This window comes from Miniopterus schreibersii (assembly GCF_964146895.1).
Source record: "Miniopterus schreibersii genome assembly, chromosome: 17".
Taxonomy (NCBI): domain Eukaryota; kingdom Metazoa; phylum Chordata; class Mammalia; order Chiroptera; family Miniopteridae; genus Miniopterus; species Miniopterus schreibersii.
Window position 1 is genome coordinate 7,824,393 of NC_138117.1, and position 27,065 is coordinate 7,851,457.

Genomic DNA, 27,065 nt, shown 5'->3' on the forward strand with positions numbered 1-27,065 from the left:
GATCAAGGGAGAGAGGTCACAGTTAAGAGTTTGAAATCTGGTAGAAAGAAATGTAAGGCATTACCTTTTACTTTTTGAGCTACAGAATTCTCTCCTCTATCTTTTGTATGGATAGAATATTAATTTACATTAATAACTCCAATGGCTTCTCCTGTAGGATTTTCTGTGCATGTATCTATGTATGTATACATATTACACAAAAGTTTAAACATCTTTACCTGTTTAATCATTCAAATATCCATATTGTGTCTTACCTTCCTAACCTTTTAATCAGCAGCTAAACCTCTTTTAAAATTGCGTTTATACAGCTATCATATGAACCAAATGTATTAAAGGTATTTAACTCATTATATTGAAAGTGAATATTAATGTGTATTTCATAGGTCTCATCCTCGTACTGGGTCTGTCCAAACAAGCCCATCAAGTACTCCAGTGGCAGGACGAAGGGGCCGACAACTCCCACAACTCCCACCAAAGGGAACGCTGGAGAGAAGTAAGTTTTATTTCTAATTATGTCATGTAGGAAGTACACATGGAAGCTAAGGTGAATCAAGATTTTTTTACTTCCTTTCTTAATTTCCTCTTTTGTTTAATGAATACCTTAGCTGGATTTGTTAGTAATTAAATATTATATATTTTCCATTTAAAATGTGTAATATTTGTGGGTAAAATAACCTACTATTATTGTTCTTGCACATTTTACTAATTTGAATTAATGCATTTTAAAAAGTAAATACAATGCTCTTGTTTAATAAGCAGTTGTATGCTATTTCTTTGCTACAAAGTTTATGTAATCATTGATAGTTACGTAAAGTTTATTAGTAACTAGCCAAATCAATTTTCACACACTGCAAAGGACTGGTTAGCTGATGCACAACAGTGGTGATCCTTCTCAAAACTGGAGTACCAGAAAAAGGTAATCATGAATATACAAAGAAAGATGCATGTTGTACTGATATTTTTACTACTTTCAAATTTTTGCATAAGAAGCATCATTTGCTTACACACAGGTGAACCTACTCCCCAAACATTATAAATTCTTGGTTTTAAAGGGCCTCTAAAAACATGGGAAGATAGACTGTAATAATTTTGTTATTTTTTAAATTGTCCCTTTATATGGTAACTGGATATGCTGTGTCAAAAACAAAAATTTAATACACCATTTAACTTTTCATTAATTGATGATACATTCTGTGCCTTCGGAAATTTCTGTTGTTTTTAACCCCTGTGCTTTGGTTCCCTCCTTTGTTTTGTTTTCATTTTGTTTTTCCTAGACAATGGAGTCAAGGAGATAGAACCTTGTGAAGGTCTGTACATAAAGGAGGGTTTATTTTGTGCTGACAGCCTTTTTGGGGGGCTTTGTAAGCAAAAATAAACCCAACTGCAATTGATGTCCTTCTGTTGCATAGACTTTCATATACAGTAAAATTATTTTGTTTTATGATTTCTGGTAAAGTATTCAATTTTTGTTTTACTTAGAAATTATGACAAGGAGTTAAATTTCTTTGGTTCAGTCAAGTAAGAATGCAAAGAGTTTAATTTCTTTTAAATGGGAAGATAAAATTTCCTCTTTTAAAAAAATTAATTTGCCTTTTAAGCAGAATTCTATTTTGTGCAGGACTTTAACCAAAGGTATCAATTGCAGTCTGTGTTTATGCAATTGAGTGTGTATACCTAGTCTAGTTGTAGTTACCATCATAGATTTCATTTTGTATTTATGATGATCTTTTAATTATTAAATTTGGCTTTCTAGAAGAGGAAGTTGTTGAATTAGGTAGTGATTGTGGTTTGCATTTCCTCCATCACTTTTTCATGTTGTAGCAAGACTGCTTACAGTATATCAGTTAAATATCTACAGATTTATTGTCGCAGTACATTATGACGCAAGAGAAAATATTGTCATGATATATGACGTGTCATACATTTACTAGGACAATAAAAAATTTCTCTGCAAATTATACAATTCTGAAATTGACTTTGTAACTTTAAAGAATTATTGGTTTTATTTACTGAATAATCTCCAGCACATAGAATAATGCCTGGCACATTATAGGCCCTCAATAAATATTTGTTGAATGAATGCTGAGATATTTATTTAAAAACTGAAAAACTACTTCAAATAGTGTATAAAGCACCACTACAATAATCTTGTTATTCTATATATATTTATATTCAGATTCAGATTCTATAACCTATTTGTAACAATTTTTCAACTGCATTGCATTTGGGCAGCAATACTTTTATTATTGTATATAACTTGGAACAAGTTTTATTCTTGTTAGTTGTAGTTGAATGATTTATCAACTTCTGTTTTGTGGTAATTTTTGTTTGCTTTGTGCCATGATTTTAAACAACTCTATGCTATTGTGACTAATGGTCTGTTATGCGGCCTGAGAAAAAGATTTCAGCAGCATTCCTGTCTTCTCAATTATTTGCCTAAGAATAGGTATATATTTTTAAAAGTACTTTCCATAAGGAAAGTCCTATAGTATGTATGAAATTTTTGTCACTCCAAGATAGAATTTTGATGCTATTTGATGGCATAAGAAGTCAGAAACATAGTTTATGTAATGATTTTTATAAATTTAATTTTAGTATCTTTTATAGCAATCAGGTATTGAAATATGAATAGCTACAGTCTTTGTAATAATAAATAAATGGGAAAACTGATGTAAATACTGATACAGCTGATACAGGAAATTAGGATTGAGGAAGTTTTAAAAAAAATTTAAATTTATTTATTGATTTTAGAGAGGAAGGAAGAGAGAGAAAGAAGAAAAAGGAAGGGAGGGAGGGAGGGAGGAAGGAAGAAAACTTTCCCCACTTATCTACGCTTTCATTGGTTGATTTTTATATGTTCCCTGACTGGGGATCAAACCCACAACCTTGGCTTATCGGGATGATGCTCTAACCAACTGAGCTACCTGGCCAGGGCAGAGGAAATTTTTAATGGGCTTCTTAAACATTCTATTTACTGTCTATTTTCTGCCCTACAGAATCTATTAAAACCACCGTTTTCTTTAATGTCCCTAATTGTGGCTTTTCCATTTTTATAAATAAGAGAGGAGAGCCAAAACCTCCTTTATCCTTTCCAGTTTGAATTAAAAGGGTTCTTGTTAGTTTTGCTTAAAAGTATGAATGATTTTAACAGTGTTTTTATAAATGTTGATATAAAGACCAAGAGATACATGATTGTGTGATTTTCTTTAGCTTTAAAGGAGGTATGTAATATCTCTTTAGAAGTACTCAACTTCTAACCGAAGTTAAAGGGACATAACCCAAAATAGACTATCAATAGATAAGTCTAAATCAAACTAGGTTTGGATTGTCTCTAAAAAGTTGTCAGAAGTTGTAATTTAATTGCATTATTTTGGAATAGAAGTAATGACATTTTTATTTTCTAATCATGTTCAACAGCTAAAAAATTAGCAAGTCTTAATTTAATTCCTTTTTAGTTTGGTTGTTATAATTCAGCCTGTTAATTAAATTAAATTAAAACCTTATATGTATTCATCTTGATGGTGGTATAGCGTTAGTCATCCTTTCTTTGAGAACCAGAGAAAATAGGAGCAATATAATGAAAGTACAACATACTGAGCAACTGCAAGGCATTGCTAATATTTTTATTTTTATTTCCCCCTAACTTTGATGTAGTGGTATTTGGTAAAGATAAATGAGTTTATAATATCATATTTTGTTTCTTTAGAAGAAAAGCTATATAATTTTATTTTTGTAAGAATGTACCAAGTTAAAAGACAAAGTTTTATGCATACTTTACACAGTTATCACCATTGCTAGTATTTTAGGGACCACAGTTTTTCTTTCACAAATCAAAGTTGTAAAAGGAGACAGTGAGATCATTTATTACAGGTATACTTATTTGCTTACATGATATGTCAGAAACTTTTTAAAAACAATCTTAGTCTTTTAATAATCACTACTCTAGAAGGAATAATTTAAAATGTTTTGTTTCACTTAAGAGTATCAAATATACATATCTGGTCTTATCATTTTTTGTTTTTACTTTTACTAATACAGAAGTTCATGAAGAAACTGGGCATGCGGAAGAGCAGGGGGGAGAAAGGCAGGGTGAAGAGGTCAAGGCAGGTCTGTCTGTGTGTCTAAAATAAATAATTGAATGTTTTAGGAGTGTGACTTTTCATTTTAAAATTTATAAGTGTACAATAAAGAACATTGTTTTTCAGTACTAACTTTAAAATAAATTGCCTAATTTTTTAATGGAGAGATATTATATAAACTATCTAGGCAACTTAACTGAATACTTAATTTACCCATTAGAACATTTTCCTAACATTTAATCAAACTGAAATTCTAGATAGTGCTTCAACCATGATTTGCACTTATCTTTGACCTCAGCTTTACATTCAGTTCATTTATTTATTCAAAAATGTTAATTGAGTACCTACGAAAATGCTACATTTTACCTTGTGTTACACTGAGTGAGGGTACATTGCAGTCTTAGCCTCCTCTTTCAAGAATTTTGATTTTGTAAATTACAAGTAAATATAGAGCAGAATATAAGTTCCAAATTTTAATTATTAAAACTTTTAGAGACTACCATTTTATCCATAAAAATTTTTCCTTGAAATAAGCACAATTACCTTTTCTTCACCCCAGCTCAGTACTGCTTTAATATTTATTGGCCATTATAATTTCTCCCCTAAGAGTCTGCCTTCTAAATGGTTATGGAGAAAACTTAATTTTGTTGTTTTTAAGTCCCTATTATATTTACATCTCATCATGTTTGCCACTTTTTTTGTCAGAATTTTTCTGAAAGGATTTTAAAACTTAAAACATTATATAACAAGTAAATATATTTATATATTTCTTTTATCCACTATTTATTATTTTAATTTGAAACTCAGAGTTGAATCCTAATCTTACCTAAGCTGTTATTTAAAATTTTTTTAAAAATTTCTTTGAACAATGCAGAATAACTTAAATCTAATTTTATCATTTTTAACTCATCATTTTTTATTCATGATTAGCAGAGTGTATTTTATGTTCCTTTTATTCCGTCCTTTAACATTGCGTGAAAGCAGCGCCATTGTGTGAGGTGTGCGTGAGGTGGCTTTCCATGGATGCGTTTCTCAATGGCGTGTGTAGTTTGAGACAGAAGGCCTCTTACGCTGCAGCTGCTGATTAACAGTAACCATTTTCAATGCCGTGCAGATGAGGAAAATCATCAGAGGACATCCGATAATGAAAGCAAAGGCAAGTGTAGGTGACGTTCCTGGAAATGTCTGGCTGGCTCTGCTACGGATTTCTAGTACACTAACTACTAGAAATCCCATGCCTTCCATTCTCTGGAGATGCTGTGGGAGTAACGTTTCCGTGAATACTGTGAGAATGAACTTTGTTGTAATTTAGCTGGGCAGTTAATATTTTCGTGTTGCTCGTTCCTGTATATCTTATACTAGTTCATATGAATTGGGAAATGCTCTCACACCGCCCGTGACGTAGCTTCCACAGTCAAGTCATGCTTTAGGATATCGTGAGGACTGCAGCAGTAGTTAGTATCACTTTTACTTTTGAACTTCACTAAGATGAAGAAGCCCGTTTGTTGAACTAGTTTGTTGCCTATACTTTATTCTCAAAATTCAGTTAGTGAATTACATAAATCCTCAGATTAGCATAAAACCATAACTACAATCCTCCTAACTTTATAAAATGACTCATTTATTCCCCATTTTATTTTTATTCCTTTACTTATAGCATAGGAAGGACATACTTTACTCTTGTGTTCATTAATGGGATGTGTCCTGTTTAGTGCATGGATGTGCTTCCTAGTGTGTGATGTCATCTGTTGTGGTGTGCTTAATTTTTATTTGGGTTGTTAATGACATTAATAATTAATCATTATTGTCCGTTTTCAATGTTAAAAAGACAATGAGGGAGAAACACCAAGCCCACCTAATAATGGGAAAAAAGGCAAGTGTGATATGAAGTCAGTCGTGTCTTTCTATATATTAAGCACTCAGTATTGACTTCTGTGATGTGCATGGATGTGCTTTCCTAAATTTAATAAGCATAAGTATTAGTCCCAACTTAAGTTATCCAATATTTAATGTGTCTGCTTTTTTACAATATATTTCTGAATATGAAATTTGTCTTTAAAATACTTACCTTATTATTGGATTATGGTAAAACTCTATTGAAATTTATGGCATTAAAATCAGAAGTTTTGCTTTGATGGTCATGTCTAAGATTCTAAGGAAAATATTAATAGTAATGTAATTGTAATAGTAATAGTAATTCAGAAAAACACAGCATAGGCTTTTTTTAAATTCAAAAATTGTTTTAAAATTAAACTAATTTTAAAATATTTTAAAGCAGAATTTTAAAGTAGATAAGGAAATGAACTTTATATGTTCAACAATATTAAATAAATATTTATAACATTTGTAGATTTCTCACAGTTCTCTATACATGAACTAATGTATTGTGGTGAGTAAAAAAGATGATTGATTTTAATACTTAGATTTACTTCTCCTATAATTATTGATGACTTAATTCTGTAACCACCCCAACCAAGTTTTGTCAAAAACAGTAGGACTGTATATGTTTTGTAATGATTGATAATGAAGTATAGCTACACACGTTGATTTAGAATGTTAGCATTTAAAATTATTACCAAAAAAATCAACATTCTAAAATTTCCCGTTATTGGGCCAAATCAAGAAATGAATTGTTTTGTCCATCAGTAATATGGTTGAAATGCAATTCTGAAGATACTTTTTCTTCCCCATTTTCATCTTTTATAAAAAATGTCTACAATGTTATGTATAAGATCTAATTAGCACTAAAATAACTTCATAATTTTTCTTATTGTGGCGTCTTAATTATTCATTAACACCCCTCCATGTGTAAAATCCTTAAAACTGCTTTCTAAACTGATTTTCTAAAGAGGCGAAAATAATATAACTAAATAAATAAGATTAAATCAAGTATTATAAAATATGAATACTCTCTTTAAAGCAAAAAATTTGAATGCACTCTCAGTGTGTATTTACCTACTTGTTATTTTTACCTATTTTTTGACCTCTATGATTTTCTCCTTCGTACCTGTGAAAGGATATGTTCGCATGTACTTAAATGTATGTCAGTGATATGAGAGAATAGATATAGCTTCTTAAATATTCAATTATTAGGGTGCAACAAGTTTTAAGAACATTGAATGCCATTTTATATTTAAGTGCATTTAAATGTATCAGTCTATTCTCTGGTTCAAATGAAGTCACTAAGTTATGATTTGAACTGATGCGATACCCTCAGTAGGTTTTTTTGGTTTTCTGACATCTAGTTGGCCCTGAATATTGTTAAATCTTTCACCTCTGTTCTGCTGTCTTGTTGTTTCCTTTGATCTTGCAAGTAAAAGTTCTACTGACAATGATGATTGGGGCCTCAGTCACACACATTATTAATTTACTTTTTATAATTTATATAAAAATTCTCTCCACTGCAAAACATCACTATTGTTAATGTCAACCAATCCTACATTTGACATAGTTGCACCTAGGAAGGAGATAATGAATAAAAATTTGAAAGATGAGAACTCTGTAAATTTTATATATGTTCTCATTTTTATGTAGCTTAATCTTTTAGTGATCTATCTATAATATATCCTCTTGCTGTTTTCTTTTGGAAGAGACAGATTTACTGTTTATTTTGAATCTCACAGTATAGTTCATGAGTAAGATTGAAGAGATTAAAGGGATGTTACTGTATTCCCCCTTCTGTGTATTCAGAGTAAAAAAAGGGTAACTGTGAATTGCTGCTATAACCATGTGTTAGAAATGCCCAACCATTGGGTTGAATGGTGGACTTACCACCATCCTCTCTTCTGATTTAAGATGCAAAGGGGGAGAGAGAGGAGGGAATCCATGGGGCACGGTGACTTTGGTTACAAGTAAAGAAAGTACTTGAAGCCGGAGAGAATGATCCGGAATGTGAAGTGATCACAGATTTAGTAAGTAGGAAGTCGTAGTGGTAACCTGCACTAAGAGCAGTTATGGTGGAGTTGGAGGAGGTAAAAGCTGATTATAGTGGGTTTAAAAGAAGTGGAGAGGCCCTGGCAGGGTAGCGCAGTTGGTTAGAGCATTGTCCCAGTGCTCCAAGGTTGTAGGTTTGATCCCCAGTTCCCAGTCAGGGCACATACAAGAATCAACTAATAAATGCATGAGTAAGTGGAACAACAAATCGATGTTTCTCTCTCTTTCTCTTTTCCCCTCTCTCTCAAGTCAATAAATACATATAAATTTATTTTTTTTAGAAAAGGTGGAGAGAAATGGAGACAGTATAGATACCTTAGCAAGTTTGGCTGTAAGAGAAAGAAAACAAAAATCTAGAGTTGATGGGGGAAATCAGAGGAACAGAACCATGAAGGAAGCTGTTTTCTAAACTGAGATCTGCCAATTTACTATGGAGAGCCATCTATCCATGAATCATCTGCCCATAATTTACCAGGATATCAATCAGTGTTCTGTGGCTTAGCTTCTAGATTTGGAATCAAGACCTTTAGATTTGGAAGAAGCCTTATAAATCTTTTAATAAAACTGCTTTCCTTTACTGATTTCTAGAGCAGAATTCTAGAGGATATTTAACTTCCTCTAATCCACATAGAAGATCTCTAGTCTTTGACACCCAGTCTCATGCATTTACGTACCATGTTTTTTCAGATAAATGGCATTCCCCTTGCCATTATTTTATTTTAGATATTAGCTAAGGGTGTAGTTCAATTCAACCATTATCTGCTAATTTCAGTGTATTGCACTAGGTTGCAGTTGAGGATGTGACGATGAATAAAATATATTCCCTGCTCTGGGGGAGCTCCCGAGAAAAAACAGTAATAATATAATGATAGCAAATAAAGCATAGCTGGTAAAATTATTCTGTAGCATGTCACTTACATAAAGTGTCTTAAGATTGTAATATATATTCAGAGAAAACTTTATAAAGAACAGGTAAGTTTTGAGGGTGGTCTGGGTAGGTTTTCAGCCCAAAATATTTCCCCCACTACTTATTATAGTGCTTTATATTCTTCTATTATCTGGCGGCTTAATTATTTTAATAATATAAAGCTTTAAGCTTTCCAGAACACTGAAATGTAAATATTTCTGAGGAGAATGACCTGAGCTATTATGACATACACTTTTTCATAGGAGGCAAGTTAGAGCCTGTGAGAGTAGAAATTTAGATGTAGGGAGAGGGTTGCTAAAAAATGTGTAGAAAACTAGGTACCTCCGAAGGATGGTAATGGCAGATTCTGCCTTGAACTTGCCCCAAGGTTACTCTAAACAGCATTGCTTGCTGTGTAGATATGCTATAAATTTACTTTTTAAAATAATTTGGTATATTTAAATTGCTGAGAACAATACTTGTCACGTAATAAGTATTATACAAGTGTTAGCTATCCTTACTATTATTTCTTAGTGGTGTCTTGCTATAATTTTGTATTTTCAGCATACAATTTGAAAACTTTAGATTTAAAGTCAGATTAAACCTGATTATGTTCATCACCTTGAACCAATTATTCAATACATATTGTTTAGTAGTTTTTAGGAAATTAGCACTCTTGATCAAGTAGCTTGCATAAGAAACAATACCAAGGGGGAAATAGATCGAATTGGATGACAATATAAGATATTGCATAATGTGCTAATACAATTGTACATGTTTCAATACATATGTAAAAATCAGTATGAAAACATTTAGAATTCTTTTCTCTAAGTCAGTTAACTGTTTAAGTCATTAGGACTTTTCAAGTTTCATAGTGTCTAGAGAATTACATTGAAGTCAATACTTGGGTCATGACCTCAGTTCTGTTCCTAAGTTTATGGCCTCTGGCAAGGCTTTTAATTTCTGTGGACCTCAGTTTCTTCTTTAAGTAAAATATCCCATAAAGATTTTAACACAAGTAAGTGTTTTTGGATATGTGGCTGATAATATCTAAAGCCGCAAACAGTTTTGTTTCCAACTTATTGTATATGTTGTTATTTTTGCTTGTTTGATTGGTTTTAGAAACTTAACAGATACAACCTCCTAATTTGCTGTTAGTGAGTCAACACTGTTGGGATTTTAGATGAAACCCTACCATACTGCCTATTAAAAAGTCATGTCCATAAAGGTACATAATGTTTTATTCCTTTAAGCCTCAATGTACAGTTGCCTACATTATTTCAAATATAGATAACCTTATAAATAAGAAAGAAAGGAAGAGAGGAAGGAAGGGTGAAAGAAGAGGGGCGAGTCGGTTACAAAGGAACCAAAAGTAATAATTTCGACAGTCTTCTAATGGATGCTTGCCTCCGTAGGTGCTTAGGAGTTGGATACTGTTTAGGGTGATAGGATCTGTGTAGACTTTTTGCTACCTCTGTACTCTCATGAATGCTTCTAGGGTGAGGAAAGGACCAGTGGTCACCCGTGTCTTCATTTCCAAATTTGATCAACATCTCAATATAAATGGATTTTATAGTGGCATTGGTGGATGTTTCTTAAATACAGCATTCCTGCCAATTTAGACAAATGACCATTTGATTCATTAATCTAGAAGGCACTCAGGGATCCTTTAAAACAGCAAGGGATTTATCATGTTTTTGAGCCAGGTGAGCATTCATTCACGTCTGTGTTGTGGGATAGTAACTTGGTGCCAGTGAGCAGGTTGAACTTGAAAGAGCAGAGACTGTGGGCCTGTGACGGTTAGGTGTTTCATTAGTCCACTGTATGATGGCTTGAACTAGAGCAGAGACTACAATAGAGGAATAAGTGCATTTTAAATTTTCTGTCTCCATTCAAATCCACAAGCCTAAGTGAATTGGTTGCAGAAGTTCTTGTTAAACAGACATTTTCTCATTTCTTTTCCTGTCCTTTCCTTTCCTCCCTGGAGGCCATTCTTCCTGATTTTACTTTCCTTCTCCTTTTGCTCTTCTTATTTCTTCTGTACTTCTAAAGTCTGAATAGACTAACTGATTTGGGAAAGAACCCCCTTCCTCCTTTCTTTCTGCAAACTTTAGCCATTGTTTAAGCCCTGCCATTGTTGACTAAATACATTCTAAAGCCATCTGCTGGTGCTGTTGAAAATAAGGTTGACTTAGGTGATACGGTGCTAGAGAAAGAGCAGAGGCTTCGAACCCTGGCTCAGGGCCTGCCTTTACTATGTACCGACTGTGTGACTCTAGGCCCTTGATCCAAGTTAGTTCATCTGAGAAGAAGAAATCTTAGTGTATTTCCCTTGTGTTCCTAGGAGGGTAAGATTAAATGGTGACCAGAGAATCTTTTGATATGTGACCTACAAGGCCCTATATGATCTGTACTCCCCGAACTGCCCATTTCATTTAATCTGTTTGCTCTGCATTAGCCATGGAGACCTCCCGTTCAAATCCAGGATACTTTTCTAGAACATTTCAGAGACTCTCCCACCTGAGGGTATTTGCAAGTGCTGTTCTTCTGCCTGTACTGCCCTCTCCCCAAATAAACATACATCTAACTGTCCCCTTATGTCCCTAAATTTACTCAGAATTAGCCTTTTTAGTGAAGGTTTCCATGACTACCCTATTCAAACTTTCACACACCATGGGCATTTTGTCCCTTCTTACTTAATTCATATTTGACTTCTTAGCACTTATCAATATCTAAGCCACACAGTATTGTACTCCTCTATCTTGTTTATAATCTGTTTCTCCCACTAGAATATAAACTTTATGAGAGCATGGATTTTCACCTATCTTGTTTGTTGTTTTATCCCCAGTGCCTTAGTCATGCCTGGATTATTATAGATGTATTGGAAGTGAATTATAGCACTTTGGATTTTTGAAATCTATTTAAAAAAATTCAGATGTCACATTTTCATATTTAAAACATTAACTACATATTACTGAAAAATTATGGGAGAATTTAGGGGGCAAATCATTTTTTTAAAATCCCCAAAGTCTTTTTAGGTTCTCGTTCTGAACATTCTCTCATGTTTCTGACAAGCTCTGATTATTCTTTCTTATTTACACTAGAAGTTTCATGGGAAGACCAACAGGAAAAGGTGAATGGTACAGTAGGTGATGGCATACCATTGCCGAGAAAGAAACAGCAGTCTGAGCCAGGTTTGTCAGACTCGGAAACCGCTGCAAGCATGAGAGGATACGCGCTGCGTTTCATGCTTGTGAACCTGCGTGTGCTTGCTCCTCGCTTTTCTCATTTTGGTGTGAACTTCATAGTCTTAGAGCCTGTTTAGAGTGCAGTGCTGAACACTTTATTTCAAGATTTACTTAGAAAATTAATTCTATATATTTTGGAAAAAAGAACAATTATTTTATTATTAAGATTACTTCTTTAGGAAAAAAATGACAAATATAAGCACAAATGGTCATTTATAGATCTGGTCCTTTTGACTCAAATGAAAATACCTTCAATGAAGAGACACTTTCTTTCTTAAAAAGTACTATAATAAGCTCAATATATTATCTAAATTGTGTTTGTAGGCCATTCCTTATTTTTCATTGCAAATGCTCTTGAGGTATTATACTACATATTGGTAATGATTTATTTACAACTTCTGAAGCTAAAAATATTGCCAACAACAGCAAGGAATAATAGCATAATATGTTAACTTAGTGAGGAGTCTTTTCAAGCCATTAATTCTACCAGTGAGTTGAAATGAAGTGACTTCGTTTTTCTCTCTTTCCTCTCTTTTGGAGAGATGTGATTAGTAGCTGAGAAAAACTTGAATCGGGATGAACAGGAATAGATGCGGAGTGCAAAGATAATCAGCTGCATAATCAGTATTACTTTTAATTAGTAATCGAATGAGAGTACATCAAAAATTGCATTCAACATTTTAGAAGTGAAATGGAGTTTTTGGTAATAATATTAAAATGGATGTGTGTCTATAGTAACAGTGTTAAGGTATATTTATGTGGTGACTCAGTTCCTGGTAGATCTCTAAAAATCTATTTAAAAATCTGTCAGTGTATAAATTTAACTTATTAACAAATATTAGTTGCTATCCTGTTGTATGCCAGGCATTGGGGTTGGCCAGGAGTTATTGGGGTAGACAAGATAAATGCAGCAATTGACCTCATAGAATTTACATTCTGCAAAAATACGTAATTTAAAAATAATAATACTAATGATTAAGTTACTACAGTTGTGATATAGCTATTAAGGAGAATAGTGTGCTTTGAGAAAAATATTACATGTCATGTCTAGAAAGCAAGGAAAAACACCATAGCTCAAATGGCTTAATCTGTAGAGTCTCTTATAGTAAAACAGTTACATACTGAAAATGTGATAAAATAAGTTGGATTTTGTGTTGGGAATTTCAGTATATTCACAAAATTGTAAGAAAATATCTTACATGTTTTTTCAAATATTTAAATAAAAATCACTCTGTTTTGGGGAAAAAGTGGTATGTTATTATATATTATATATTAGTATATTTAAGGTGATTTAGAAAGTAAACAAAGTACTGTATGTATAAAATTAGTTTTATGTTGTGATTTACTTAACAAATATCATTACTATAAAAATCTCTCCTTGCTATATTGTGTGCTGTGGGTTTCTCCTTGTCATGAACTAGTATTTATTTTTTTGTTTGTCCTGTTTGCTCTCATGTCTGATTACATGGGTATATTTGTGGCCATATATAGCTATGTAAATAAATTATATTGTATATTAAAATCATGAAACAGTGCAATGTTCGGCTAAAAATAGTTTTAAATCTCACAAACAAAATTTTTAAATATCTCCTTTACATAATGTTAATTTATATATTCTTGTATATAGCATATCTATTTTTTAAATCACTTCAGTCCTCTAATGAAATATAAACTATGTGTGCAATGGGAGAAAATTAATGTAATTAGAATGCCTTAATGTTATAGTTTAAAATGTTTATAGATTTTTCTATTTTGGCAATTGTGCATTTTCCTATATACTAGGAAATTCCTGGACATTCAAACCCTTAATGTCATGAGTAAGTATACAATATGCTAAAGCCATAAATGCTGTGTTAAATTTTAGTTTTCCATAAATATTTTTGTTTATTTCTAAAATAAAGGTAGGATATGTAGAGAATATTCTTAATTATGGAAACTTTGGAGTGATAAAATAGGAGGAAGATTGTGGGGCATCAGATGGGGTGAATTACATTTCAGTAACATTTATAAACTTGGGCTTTACAGAGACATGTTTGGAAGCATTCTTTATTTTGTATTTAAGTACATCTGATAGTAAAAATCTATTAATTGTTATCATTGTTTAAAATGTATTTTTTATTCACTGAAATCTAAGAGATTAACTCCTATTAATTGTCAAATAGTTTTCATCAGAGGATTATTGTAGGGAACTTGTGGTATTAGAAAAAGTTTGGAAGGACTTAAACCCAAACCTGAGATGCAAAGTTGGCTTTGTATCAATAGCATATATTGTTGTATTTTTCTGTTGCTCTGTTATGGAAGTCTATGCAAGACCAATACCTGGTAACTCGGCCTTTTTATGATGTATACTAACAGTAAAAAAAATCACTTATAATTTTTATTTTAAAAAGAACACTATAGAACTTAAGGGCTAAGTGGTATTCTATTGACTAGAAAATGAGGTAACAAATATTTGCATAAACTTTAAGTATTATGGACTAGTATTTGCTTATTTTGAAGAAAAATCTTGACATCTTTGAACTACTCTGTCCTAAGAGGACAATCAGTAAAAGAGGCGATTTATTTTCAGGATATCTTATTGAAGCAATATTGATGAAGATCCCAGGGAAAATAATGATATTAATATCTTTGGTGCAAGCATAAAATACAGGCTTATTTAAAATCAAGTGATTTTTAAACCCCAGGTTTTATGGATAATGTTTAGAGTATATCACTAAATGTCTTCCTCATGTGGAATGAGGATTAGATTTTATTTAGGCTATAAAGTTAACAAAACATTCTTAATGCAAATCGAGGGTATGTGAGGATGGCAAATCTGTTGTTTATTTTCTTAATGAACAATCTGATTGTAAACTAGAATCCTATGGTCTAAAATACTGCAGTATTATTAAACATTGAAAACAAACTTGAATGTATTGAACTTTATTATAATATTTACTTTGAGTTCACTTGTTCTTATAGTAATTAGAAATGTATCTGAGAAAAGAGCACATTTGTACATAAAATATTTTATCTCATATTTTTCTTAAACTCATTTTGTGAAAATGTCTGGTAAGAAAGTAACTTCAGTTAGACCAAATAAATATTTTAGAACTGATAGTTTCTCAGGTCCTCTAAAGTGAGAGAAACTCTTGGAAATAAATAGTTCAGAATCTACTTTGAGATAAATTTAAATGATCTCTAATTTGTTTGAAAATTAATTGCACCTAGTTATGAAAGGATAGCCCACCTTGATTTGTTAATTTCTAAGCATAAGGTGTGTTATATTTAGGAAAATCTTGAAGTGACTTAGCTACCCTTATTGTAGTTACCCTGAACCATGACAATGCTACTTACCTGGCTGTGTCTTATCTGGAAAATATGTTGATCTGGAAAAACTGAGGGCAGTGAAACACTTTGCTGAGTTGCTGTGTGATTGTATGGTATTTGGGAAACTGAAAATGTTCAAAGCAATGAGTTATGTTCTGCTACTTACTATAATAGCTTATGTGCATAAGCCCATAGGTTTAGTGTTATATGATTTAGTTAATATACAGGGTGTCCCAAAAAAATGTATACAGCCTGGCCAGTGTGGCTCAGAGGCTGAGCATCAACCCGGGATCCAGGAGATTGCGGTTTGATTCTCACTCAAGGGCACATGCCCAGGTTTTGGGCTTGATCCCCAGCGTGGGGCAGCCCATTACTGACTCTCTCATCATTGATGTTTCTCTCTCTGAAATCAATAAAAACATATTTTAAAAAAATGTATACACACTTTAACAGCTAAAAGCCCAGTTTTGGAACTGAAATGTATTTTAATAAACACTGCCTTTATAATTACTCAAACTGTGTGTATACATTTTTCTGGGACACTCTATATTAACCTTTACTTTTTTTCAACATGGACTTTTCCATGTTGTATTCTTTATAGATTTGTAACTATAGTGAAGGTAGGGACTTTTTTTTTAGTTTATCTTTAAAGTGATTCTTTATAAAATTTACCTTAAGATAAAGTAAATATTCAAAGATGTATTTAGTGAGTTTTATGCTTTAACATTTTTTTTCTTGAGTATTTTGTTGTAATGGACTTTTGTTTTCTTTTATTCTTGAATAGTTTGATATACTTTAAAAGCAAAAACAATTTATTTCAGTCTAAATCAGTATTCTAAATTAGTCTTCAAATTAGATGTCAAACTAAACCATCTAGCCTGGAAAAAAGAATTAAGGTTGCCCCTGGGCAATATTAGGAGGCAATTTCTAATTGTTTCTAGATTGTTGTAGAATGAATATATTTTATTTTAGACAGAAAAAATAGTGATGTAAAACAAAGTAAATGTTTTATACTACACAAATTAACTGATGGAATTTTGTAACTAAGCACTACTGACAACCTTAGACATGAATACAGCATTCTCTGTTAACAAGCATGTTTTCCTGTAAATGAAGTGAAATTCGTGATTTATAAGTTTCATTGCTCATTTAAAGTTGGTTCAATTTCCTCTGAACATACAGATAAGTTTATGAGGCCAAAATTTACTTTAGTGACTGTCATATGATTGATATGTTGTGTGCTATAGTTTGAAAATCAATTATTTTAAACTCCCTCCATACATACTCTGTTTTTCTTCTGTGTTTAAAATTGCATTACATATAAGTCTTCAAGGATAGATTCAGAAAAAAACACAGCACAGCTAGGAATAGGAAAGAAGACATTTAAAAGATAAACTTTTTAGTGAGCTTTTAAAAATAGAGAAATATTTAAAAATATTGTACCTTATTTTAGTAGGTAGAATTTATTGTAAATGTTCAATGATATGGTTGTTGACAAATTATGGAAAGTTAGAATTAGTTTTAAAAATAAATTCAAACACTTGGATTGAAGTATTTTTCAACAGATTTTTGTCACAGTAGAGAAGTTTTAGTTTGAAATCAGTAAACTTGGTAGACCTTTGGTTTTTATATTCTAGGTCTGTCCTGATCTTTGTATCATTGAGGCTCCTATTAAGTAGTTGCTTAGTTAGGCTTCATTTTGAAAGGTATCTCTTCTGCTCCCACGTAAACAATCTAAGATTTCTGTGACCTTTAAAAAGCTCTCATAATGTGATCAGCTTTTAATAATGTGGGAGTTCTAATATACACTTAATTAAGTCTTGAGGCTTCTCTTTCATTGTCAGGAATCTTTTTTTAACAAATACTTCCTCCTATAGGACATATGTTTACTCAAGTGCAATTAAATCTGATAATAGGACCAATTATGTGTCTTTTGTAAATGTTAATAAATGGAAACATTAGCCAATCAACAAAGTCTCAAATAGTATCATATACCCTTGTTAAAAATTGCATTTATGGATAAACATCCCTCCTTGTATATGCCTTTTTAAATTAAGTTGATTACAGATTATTATTTTTGAACTTGATGTGTACAATTGAAATATAATAGTTATTATGTTATATTGGCAAGGGAAAAATTTTGGTTCACACAGAAGTTTACATAAAATTATGTAAAATTTTATTACATATAATTATATAATGTTTATATTACATAAGACATTCTATTCTCATGAGCTAACCAGATATCTTAATGAAAATGATAGTTTTATGTATCTGTTTATCTTCAGTAGATTGTCTTTCTTATATATAAAATGTTATACTGCTTTACTTGATTAAAAGCCCATTCTTTTCATAGCGTGCACCTTGATGGACCCATGAATGTAAAAATATTTGTTCGGAAATAACTTCCTCTAAGCGATGAAATGCTGTTTGAGTTATTATATTTTATAAATGTCACCGATTTCAGTGCATTATATGAAAGTATTTTGTTTCTCTTTTGTAGTTTATATGAATGAATGAACAAAATAAATACTGGATATTCTCTTTATAAAGTCTTTATAATTCTTAAGTCTAAAACTGAGATCCAGCCATAGGTGTGAGCGTAATGGGCACCTGAGAGAGGACATACTTCTTCTATCCTTAGTCGCTCTAACAGGTTGTTGATTAGATGAACCGCTCGAAAGCGTTCTCATTAGAACTGCCATTAACAGCATCGAGAAGTAGAATGTTTGACTGTGGCCAAGTAACGATGAAGGAAGAGTAGGGAGACAGGAAGAGGGAAGAGCTCTCTTAGCTGCTTAAGGTTCACTGAAGTCTGTGATTCATTGCAGTGATACATATGAAATATCTTTATTGCCTTTAGATAAGATATGGCTGTTTAAATAATATTAGTTGACTATGTTCTGTTTGTTAAAAAGGCAGTTTTAATACAAACAGTTTATAATAAAAACTAACCACAAGGAAGACAAGAAATCCCAAAAAAATTATTTTAAATACATTTGGTATAACTGTTAAGTTATACATTGGGATTTTATGATTTAAATGAATATTATATCTGCTAATTCAGTTAAATTATTTTTATATAAGGTTAGTTAAGATCTATCAATGGATCATATTCACATAAATGGTAGAAAAATGATTTAATGGACACTATCAGTTGGTAGTGAGATCATTGCCAAATCTTTCATTTTCATCTTTTGATGTAATATAAATTTTGAATAATTTTCTTTAGAATATTGAGTTATTGGTGCTAAGTGTTGCCATATCCCTCACAAGAGTAGAAGCATTGGTGAACTAACCTACCTGCATAGTAATTACTTGCATGTACCTGTTTTTAAAAACATTCTAATTAAATACTATATAATAAAATGTCAAGTTCAGGCACCACCATGAGAATATTTTTGTTTTTGTTTTTTCCGTTCGACTTTTTATTTCACATGTTTTTGTTGGGACATATAGCATCTAATAGAAAGAAAATTGACCTGGTAATTAGGAGACCTCTGTTCTAGTTCTGGTTCTGCCACTGAGCTTGTTTTATGACCTTGGGTAAGTCACTTGAACTCTATGTGTCTTAGTTATTTCTATAATAAATTGATTGATTTGAGAAGAATTTTGAATGTTTTGAATCCATATAACATGAAAAACATTGCTGCTGTGCCATTATAAAATGATCCATGATACAGAAAAATACTAGGTAGAGAAATAAACTTATTTGTTGTTTTTATGTTTTCTGAAAAAAAATTCCCCCCCCTTTAGAGATGGAATATATATAAGCAGTTATTTTATCCACTTTATACCAATTTTATTTTAATGTGAGAAAACTGTTTTAGTAGTATGATAAATATGTAGGGAAGTTTTGCATAGAAGAAATAATACAAGATATACAGTTCAGCTATCCTATGATGTTTATATCTCTATGATTTTTCTCTTTTCTTTGAGAAATGGGTGGACTGGGCATGGAAAAGAAAATATGGCATATATCATATTAATGTATGAGTATATTTCAGGAGGACAGTACTGTTCTAGCGGTCGATCCTATTAGCAGAGCCTGGGTTGTACTGTAATTCTGAGATTTAGTGTCTCATTTTGAATAGATCAGAGATGTGCTTGTATAATAATCAAAATTACATTAAGTTTCAAAATGTGTCATCCTTTTTCAGTTCTCTGTAGTTCATACTGGAATTTCTCTTTTTTTGTAAGAAAAAATTTTGGTCATGTTTGTACCTTTTTCTTAGTAAAAAGTTTTCATTTTCTCACTATTCAAGAAGAATTTTATTTATTATAGGAAAGAATGCACTGAAGAATTATAATTCCAATATATCAGTATTCCAAGTGTAGTTTGATACAATATGGTTTTCTATAAATCATTCAAAAACTATGATACAACTATTGCAGAAGTGAATGTGGTGTTTGTATTTAAGAGTTTTGTGGTACCTGATTTAAAGCTAAGTAGGTAAAATAGCAGATTTTAGTTTTGTGTTATATTGCGTTTCTGGGTCAATCACAGTAATACTTACTCACTAATATCTTTGGAAGAAAATTTTTTTGAATGCTGAATTTAGCAGACATTTCCTGCGTTCAGTCACTGTATAAAGTGCCTTTTGAACTTCTTTATTGCCAATGGGGAAAGAGTGTTTCCAAAATGTGTGCCATATCTCTTATAGTAGATGTTGGATTTGGATGTGCAGACTTGAATAGAAACATCAGTGATCTGTTATGCAATGTCTGTAAGAACTTTCTTAATGAATAAGCATTATAAGGGAATCCAGTAAAGAAAATTTGCCTAAATTGAAGATTAACTTGAATTTTGCATATTGACATAAAGCTGCATATTTCAGCTACTCTTCTTATAATGACTTTTATTATGTTTGTTACTCTCCATAATATTTTTATGATAATATTTTGCTGTACTGAAGTGATTTAGTGAAATATTAGCCTGATGGCAATACTTTATTTTCATGTGTGCACTGATCTGTTTGGGAAAGTTAAAAAGCATAAAATCTGTTGGAACTATTTTTCTTGCTCTCTTTGAAGATGTTTCAATTAAATTTTATTCTTCAGGTGATAATTAAAAATTCTAAAAGCATTTTCACTGATCTTATGTGAACTCAGTAATGTCTTAAACAATATGGTCATACAAGTTAACGTGGTTTTTATTAATGGTATCTTCCTTCAGCATCAGTGTTCAGGATTGGCTGGCCACTAATAATTACAAACTTTTGAATCCTCTTTTTTTCTACACTAACTTTGTTTTTCTGATTCTACTAACCCATAATAGTTTAACCAGTTCATCATCAGTTCTTCCTTTTTTTCCCCTTTTAAATATGGCGTGTGTTTGATTATATCTTTCCTACCATTATGCACAGGATTCTTTCTCAAAATGATTTGGGGCTCTTTCCTTCAGTGTCAGTTTTTACCCTTTGAGTACACCCACTCACACCCATCTCCTTTGTCTATGTCTTTCCATTACACGATGTGATCGCAGAAGACGTGGACTCCACCAGGAGAAGGCATGCAGGTCTGTCTCTTCTACTGCTTTTCTCTGTTATTTTTTATTTAGCTAACTTGTCTTAGAATTTTTTTTTTTTACTATTTTTACTTATTTAATCTTTTATTATCCTCTAATATAACAAAATGTTAAATCTTTCAGATATTTTCATTTTAGGTAGTTGTATAGTCAATTTTTAACAACACCTGCTCCAGTTAGATAGATGAAAATAAAGTGATTAATTTTTGTGTTATATATATATTTTTTCCATAACTGGGTACAAAGATATATCTTCTATATATATGTGTGTGCATATATATATATATAGTCAGATTATGTTAATTAATTATAATTTGTTCTTCAACTTATTTTAGACTTAAAACTTGTGTTCAACTTTTTTTTACATAATAACAAAAGTATTTTATTTCTATCATGAATTGAGCCATGTGCTGGACTGTGGAAAATACAAAAGACCTAATACATGCCCTAAACAAGCTACCAGTATCTCTGAGGAGTTAAATTTGTGGGTAGTGTATGTTTGTGTGCCAATATGGGTGACTCTAACAAAGAGATAACGTCAAATAAAATTTCTTTTTACTAAATGGCCAGAAAGGCTTCTTGGAAGAAGTAGCACTTGAACTAAAACTTGAACATTCATTCAACGCTTTATTAAGCACATGCTGTGTGGTACTGTTCTAGGTGCTGGAAATAACAGGACACAATATAGCCCCCATTCTTGTGGGCTTTTCTAGTGTGAGTGTAACAAGCAAACACAATATTACATGTACAATGAGAAATACATATATAATACAGTATAATCACAAAGTGTGATCATTTCCACCTGAAAAGGGTGCATGTTAGTTCAAAAAAGACTTCATAGAAGAGATGACCCTTGAGTTCAGTGTTAAAAACCAGAAGGATGCTGGGTTGGCCTCCTGCGTAGAGAGCATTTCAGGCAGAGGAAATGATATAAGCAAAACGATTCAAACAGGTTTATAAAAATAGAAAAGTAGGCAGGAAAGGTTTCTGAAGATGGTGTAGGTTATTGAAGCATGTCAAGTAGGGGCGGAGCAGGATCAGGTATTTCTTTCTGGAAAGATTAGAAGCTATATAAAAAAAAGTACCTGAGCAATATAAGCAGAAAGATCATCTATGAGGCTAATGCATCAATCAGTTAAGAGATGGTAATGGGATGAATTAAAGTATCAGTAGAGGCAATTGATACATGAAGAATTATTTAGAGATGTAGAATTTATAAGGCTGAGTTCCGGATTAGCTGTTATCCATGCAGGAAAAGGCAGCATAAGATAAATATCTCAGGTGACAATGTTTGGGTAGATGATAGTATATTTTATCAAGATAGGGAATATAAGTTTTAGGAGGAAAACGAAAAGTTTGATTGGTAGTTACAAAATAGTCATGGGGATGTAAAGTACAGCATAAGAAATATAGTGAATTTTTAATAACTATGTATGGTGCCAATGATTGTCTACCTGCTAGGCTGTACACTGAAGCTAATACAAAATAATATTGAATGTAAACTATAATTGGTATAAATAAATGAATAAATAAACAAATAAATAAAGTACAAATTAAGGGTGCAGCTTGGAGATAAGTTGAGTTTTCTGTGGAAAATTCACGTATTAATATCTAATAGAGGTGATTGGGTGGATGGGTCTGAGCTCGAGAAAAGTCTGGACTAGAAACGTAGAGTGCCAGCCTTTAACTAATTCCATGGGAGTGAATGGAACTGCCAGAATCATGTAAAGAGTAAAAAGAATGTCAAGAATCAGAATTCTGTGATTATTAACATTTATCTACATTTAAAGAATGGATGAAAGAACAAGGGCCAGAAAACTGTGTTGAAAAGACAGTCAGATCCAGAAAAGAACAGGAAGGGAAGTGTTTCGAGAAGAGGCTACTCAGAGAAAAATTCCAGAGGACAGATTTGTTGTTAAATGATAAAACTAATCAGTAATTATCTTTGCGTGGTTGGTTTCAGTACAGTTGTGGAGGCTGGGAGCCACATTGAAGAGAAAGTAAGGGAGATCTAAAAGGGGAAAAAATGAAGGTGAATGTAGAACAGGCGTCCGGATGGCTTGGGGAAGTTATAGAATCCAGAGTGGGTACTGTGGGGGCTGGGACAGGAAATTCACTAAAGATGCACAGGATGCCAACGGTTTAAGTGAAAAACTTAAATTTGTGATGGCATTGATCCTGTAAGACTGCGCATGTTGGCTCGTTAGCATACTTCCCATGTAATCCTTGGGCTCCAAGGTTGGGAGTTTGTGGGCAGTTACGGTGGTAAGAAATAGAGGACTGGGGAGGACGTTCACTGGGGCAGGCGGGGAGCGTGGTTAACGTGCAGTCCAAGAGTGACCAGGGAAGATGCTAAAGCATGTTGTCTTGTTAAATATTGTTTAGATTCCGAGTTGTTCAGGAACTGGGAGAGAAGGGTGTCAGTGGAAGGATGGAATTTGTGGAGATATGAAAGACTAGTGGAGCAAAAGGGAAGATTATTTTCAGAGATTGATTTATAGATGTTTGGAATTCTCAGATGTTAGACAATTCCAAGGAAAGTAAAGACTTGGTGTTCGGTCCTGGGGGCGAGTTTCTGAGATGGAGCATGGATTACAGTTTGGTGGTCAAGGAAAGCAACATACTTTGATGCTAAGATTTTTATATAGGCATTGAAGTCACTGAAGACCTAAGGTTGATAGAAAATCAATGAAGAAAATTGCCTAGAGAAACAAATAACGTATACTTTCTGTTGTAATTATAATGCTTTAAAAAATATTTTTAATTTTTAAAGAAATTTTTTCAGTTTTTATGAGACATAATTGACATATAACATTGTATTAGTTTAAGGTGTACAACATAACGATTTGAATATGTATATATTGTGAAGTGATTACCACAATAAGTTTAGTTAACATCCTATATTCTTAATAAAATTATTACTTAACTTTCTGTTAGGGTAAGCTAAGGTAAATTTTTCAAAATTCGTAAAATTGTATTTTTTTTTTTAGCATACAGTTTCTTTTCTTTGTTTTCTCTGATCATCCTGAATAATGACCATTGACTTGTATTCCTTCAAACTTTAATTCTAATCAGATTTGTTTGGCATATGTGCCAGATTTTGAGTGCTATGTGTTCACTTGCCATTTTGTTCTGCTTGTGTTTTGTCCTAAAAGGAAAAGAGAAGTAACATTCATTTTAGGGGGCATTTAACGTGTATATATGTACACATATAAATGTACAAATAAGCTGTTACTGAAGTTTCCCAGCATCTTCCAATTACTGATTTATTATCGATCTTATCATTACACATTCAACCCATTTTATAGATAGTCTTAGAAAATGTAAATCTCAGTTCATAAGGAGGTATGGGATGTCAACTCTGCGTTCAATACTAGATAACTTAGATGTTACAAGACACACGGTATCTTAGAAGAATATTTTATAAACATTTAAGCTTAACATTTTAAGTAATATTGTAATATTTCAAGCAAAAAAGTCTCAAATGAAATATGTATATGCTCATATGTGTATAAAAACATATCACATCTTATAGGAAAGCTCCTATTGGTAAAATGAAACACTTAAGCTTAATTTTCTAAAGCCTAAATACTCAAATAGAAGAGAGTTAAAGAAGTTCTTGGAACTTGAAATAGTGGCAAGACCCCCAACAGGAAATAACTCTTATCCTGGGCATTTCTTCCTTGTGTGGGCGGTATGGAGGAAATTGGAAAGATTACTAGGAGTCAAGAGACCTAGTCTCAGCCCTATTCCTGCTAGTGAGCTTTGTGATCCTAGGCACATAATTTAATGTCTTTGGGTTCGGCTATCTCATCTTTAAAATGGGGGTTTGGAATACATTGTTTTAAAATTTTTTATGAGTATAAAATTCCAGTTCCCTTAGAAGATGCATCCTGAATTTAAGGTGTTACTGCTAAATTCTTTTTTTTTTTTTTTTTTTTTTAATATATCTTTATTGATTTCAGAGAGAGGAAAGGAGAGGGAGAGAGAGAGAGACAGAAACATCAGTGATGAGCGTCATTGATCGAACCCGCAACCCGGGCATGTGCCCTGACCAAGAATTGAACCCCGATCACCCAGGTCGACGCTCAACCACTGAGCCACGCCCGGCCAGGCAAATTCTTAAAACATTATTCCGGCACTGTGAACACTAGAACATTTAGTATTATCTAGGCCTATTGTCCACCTTAACTCTCTTTCCTGAAATTTTCAGCTAATGGGGGAAATATTTGTTCCTGTAAGATACGAGCAGTGTAGACTGCCTAATCAGTCCCCCCACTTACTTGCTGTGAGAAAGCTAGTTTCTGTGCCTCACATTTCTCTTCTGTAAAAAACGGTTACAGTACTACTACTAACTCAAAGGGTTATTGTAAGGATTACATTAGTTAATATATGGTATGTAAAGCACTTAAAAACAGTGTCTGGTATGCAGTAAGCACTATGTAAGTGAAGGTATTATTTTATAAAATACATTAAAAAACAATTTTTATTTTGGATCAGCTGTATTAAAGCGCATGCATTTTCAGGTGTAGGCATTCTTTCTATGATACAAAATCAATTCTTTATGTTAGATGCTTTTCAAATATCTTCTACTCGTCTGTGGCTACCAGTTTAGAGGTAGCTGTCATATGAACCTGTGCATCAGGACTGCTGCACCTGTACTATTTAGTTAGTTATTTGTAGCACCAGAAACAAAACAAACTACTTAATTCTAGATACTTAAAAAAAATTAAACTTCCTTTGAAGAACAAACAAGTTACGCTTTGTTCTCTGTTGCTTAAGTATTCCTAATTTCTCCAAGTTTCAGTTCATTGATTGGTAAAAGAGAATTGATCATTTGTGTCTGTGTTTACTGTCAATCATTAGAAGAATATAAACAAATGACCAGCCATATTTATACTTACTTCCAGTAACCAGTGATAAATGCTAACACTCTGGTGTATAAATCTTAACTCCTTTTCATTCCATCTCGTTGTCTTTGTATAGGCTATGTGCATATATATTTTATGAATGGTTTTTAAATTATGGCTTATAAATGATAGTACTATATTTACCATTTAGTCTGTTTTAGGGTTATTATTTGCAGTATCTTTATTTTATGTAATTTTCATCTGTGGAGCACACATGCACACCATACTCATCGTTTTTCATGGATGCACAGTATTCTGTAGATATACCATAAATGCAATTAACTAATCCCCCATTGCTGGACATTTAGAGTTTCTTTTCCCAGGCCTTCATGATTATCAAGCAATGGTGCAATGAATGTACTCGTATATACATCTTTGCACATTGATTTATTTAGGAAAGATCCTTGGGAGTAGAATTTCAGGTTCAAAAATATTACCACTGTAAAAGCCTTTTGACACAGTACCAAATATGTTGTATTTTAAAGTAGTTTACTTTTTATCATTGTACATGAGGTACTTGGGAAAACATGCATATAAATAACCATTAATTTTTTTGTCAAAAGCTAGTATATGGCTGTCAATCTGAAAAATAATTTTTTCAGTTATTAGATATTGAAAGAACAGTTAAAATATTCAATAAAATCAAGGACAATATTTTCTTTTTGAATTGCACTGCCTTTGAAAATAAAATTATAACATGATAAAATACTAGATTCATACTTATTTAAGGAGTCTTTTCAACAATTTTTATTCTTGATCCTCTGACTATTGAAAGGCATCAATAAGTTGCTTTTATAGCCTACCCTACTGAGTCTAGAAAATAAACATAAATAGCCATGCTTTCTCCTGTGTAATTGCCCCCTCTAAATAAATAGCAGCATACACTGATTATACATTTTTATTTATTGCATTTAATTTGGCATTCACCTAAATGGTGAATACATGAATTTGGCCCTTTTAACTTTGTTCATTTGGAATATGTTATTTCTATCAATCTCATTATTATTGTCTGGAATCTTGCTTTGTTTTGTGCTTTTCCACATTGTATTTTCTTAGGAGAGAAGTTTATAAAGTAAGATTCAATAGGATAGTTATCAAATGTAATTTTTTCCTCTCTTCAGTAGTTTGGCAAAAAGTAGTTAATTTTTAAAA

General features: G+C 32.2%; 1 protein-coding gene across 27 annotated transcripts in view; it reads left to right on the forward strand.

The window, feature by feature from the left end:
* RIMS2 (regulating synaptic membrane exocytosis 2) overlaps positions 1 to 27,065 on the forward strand; it is a 215,843-nt gene that overhangs the window by 134,842 nt on the left and 53,936 nt on the right. For 17 of the 27 annotated variants that reach the window (XM_081117172.1, XM_081117171.1, XM_081117174.1 and 14 more), the window contains one exon: positions 384 to 493. In XM_081117172.1, the coding sequence (XP_080973298.1) occupies positions 384 to 493 (110 nt within the window). Of the gene's footprint in view, positions 1 to 383; positions 494 to 1,274; positions 1,308 to 4,038; positions 4,108 to 12,023; positions 12,114 to 20,961; positions 20,995 to 27,065 lie in introns of all 27 variants that reach the window. The other 10 variants (XM_081117158.1, XM_081117169.1, XM_081117162.1 and 7 more) reach the window with 4 other exon arrangements.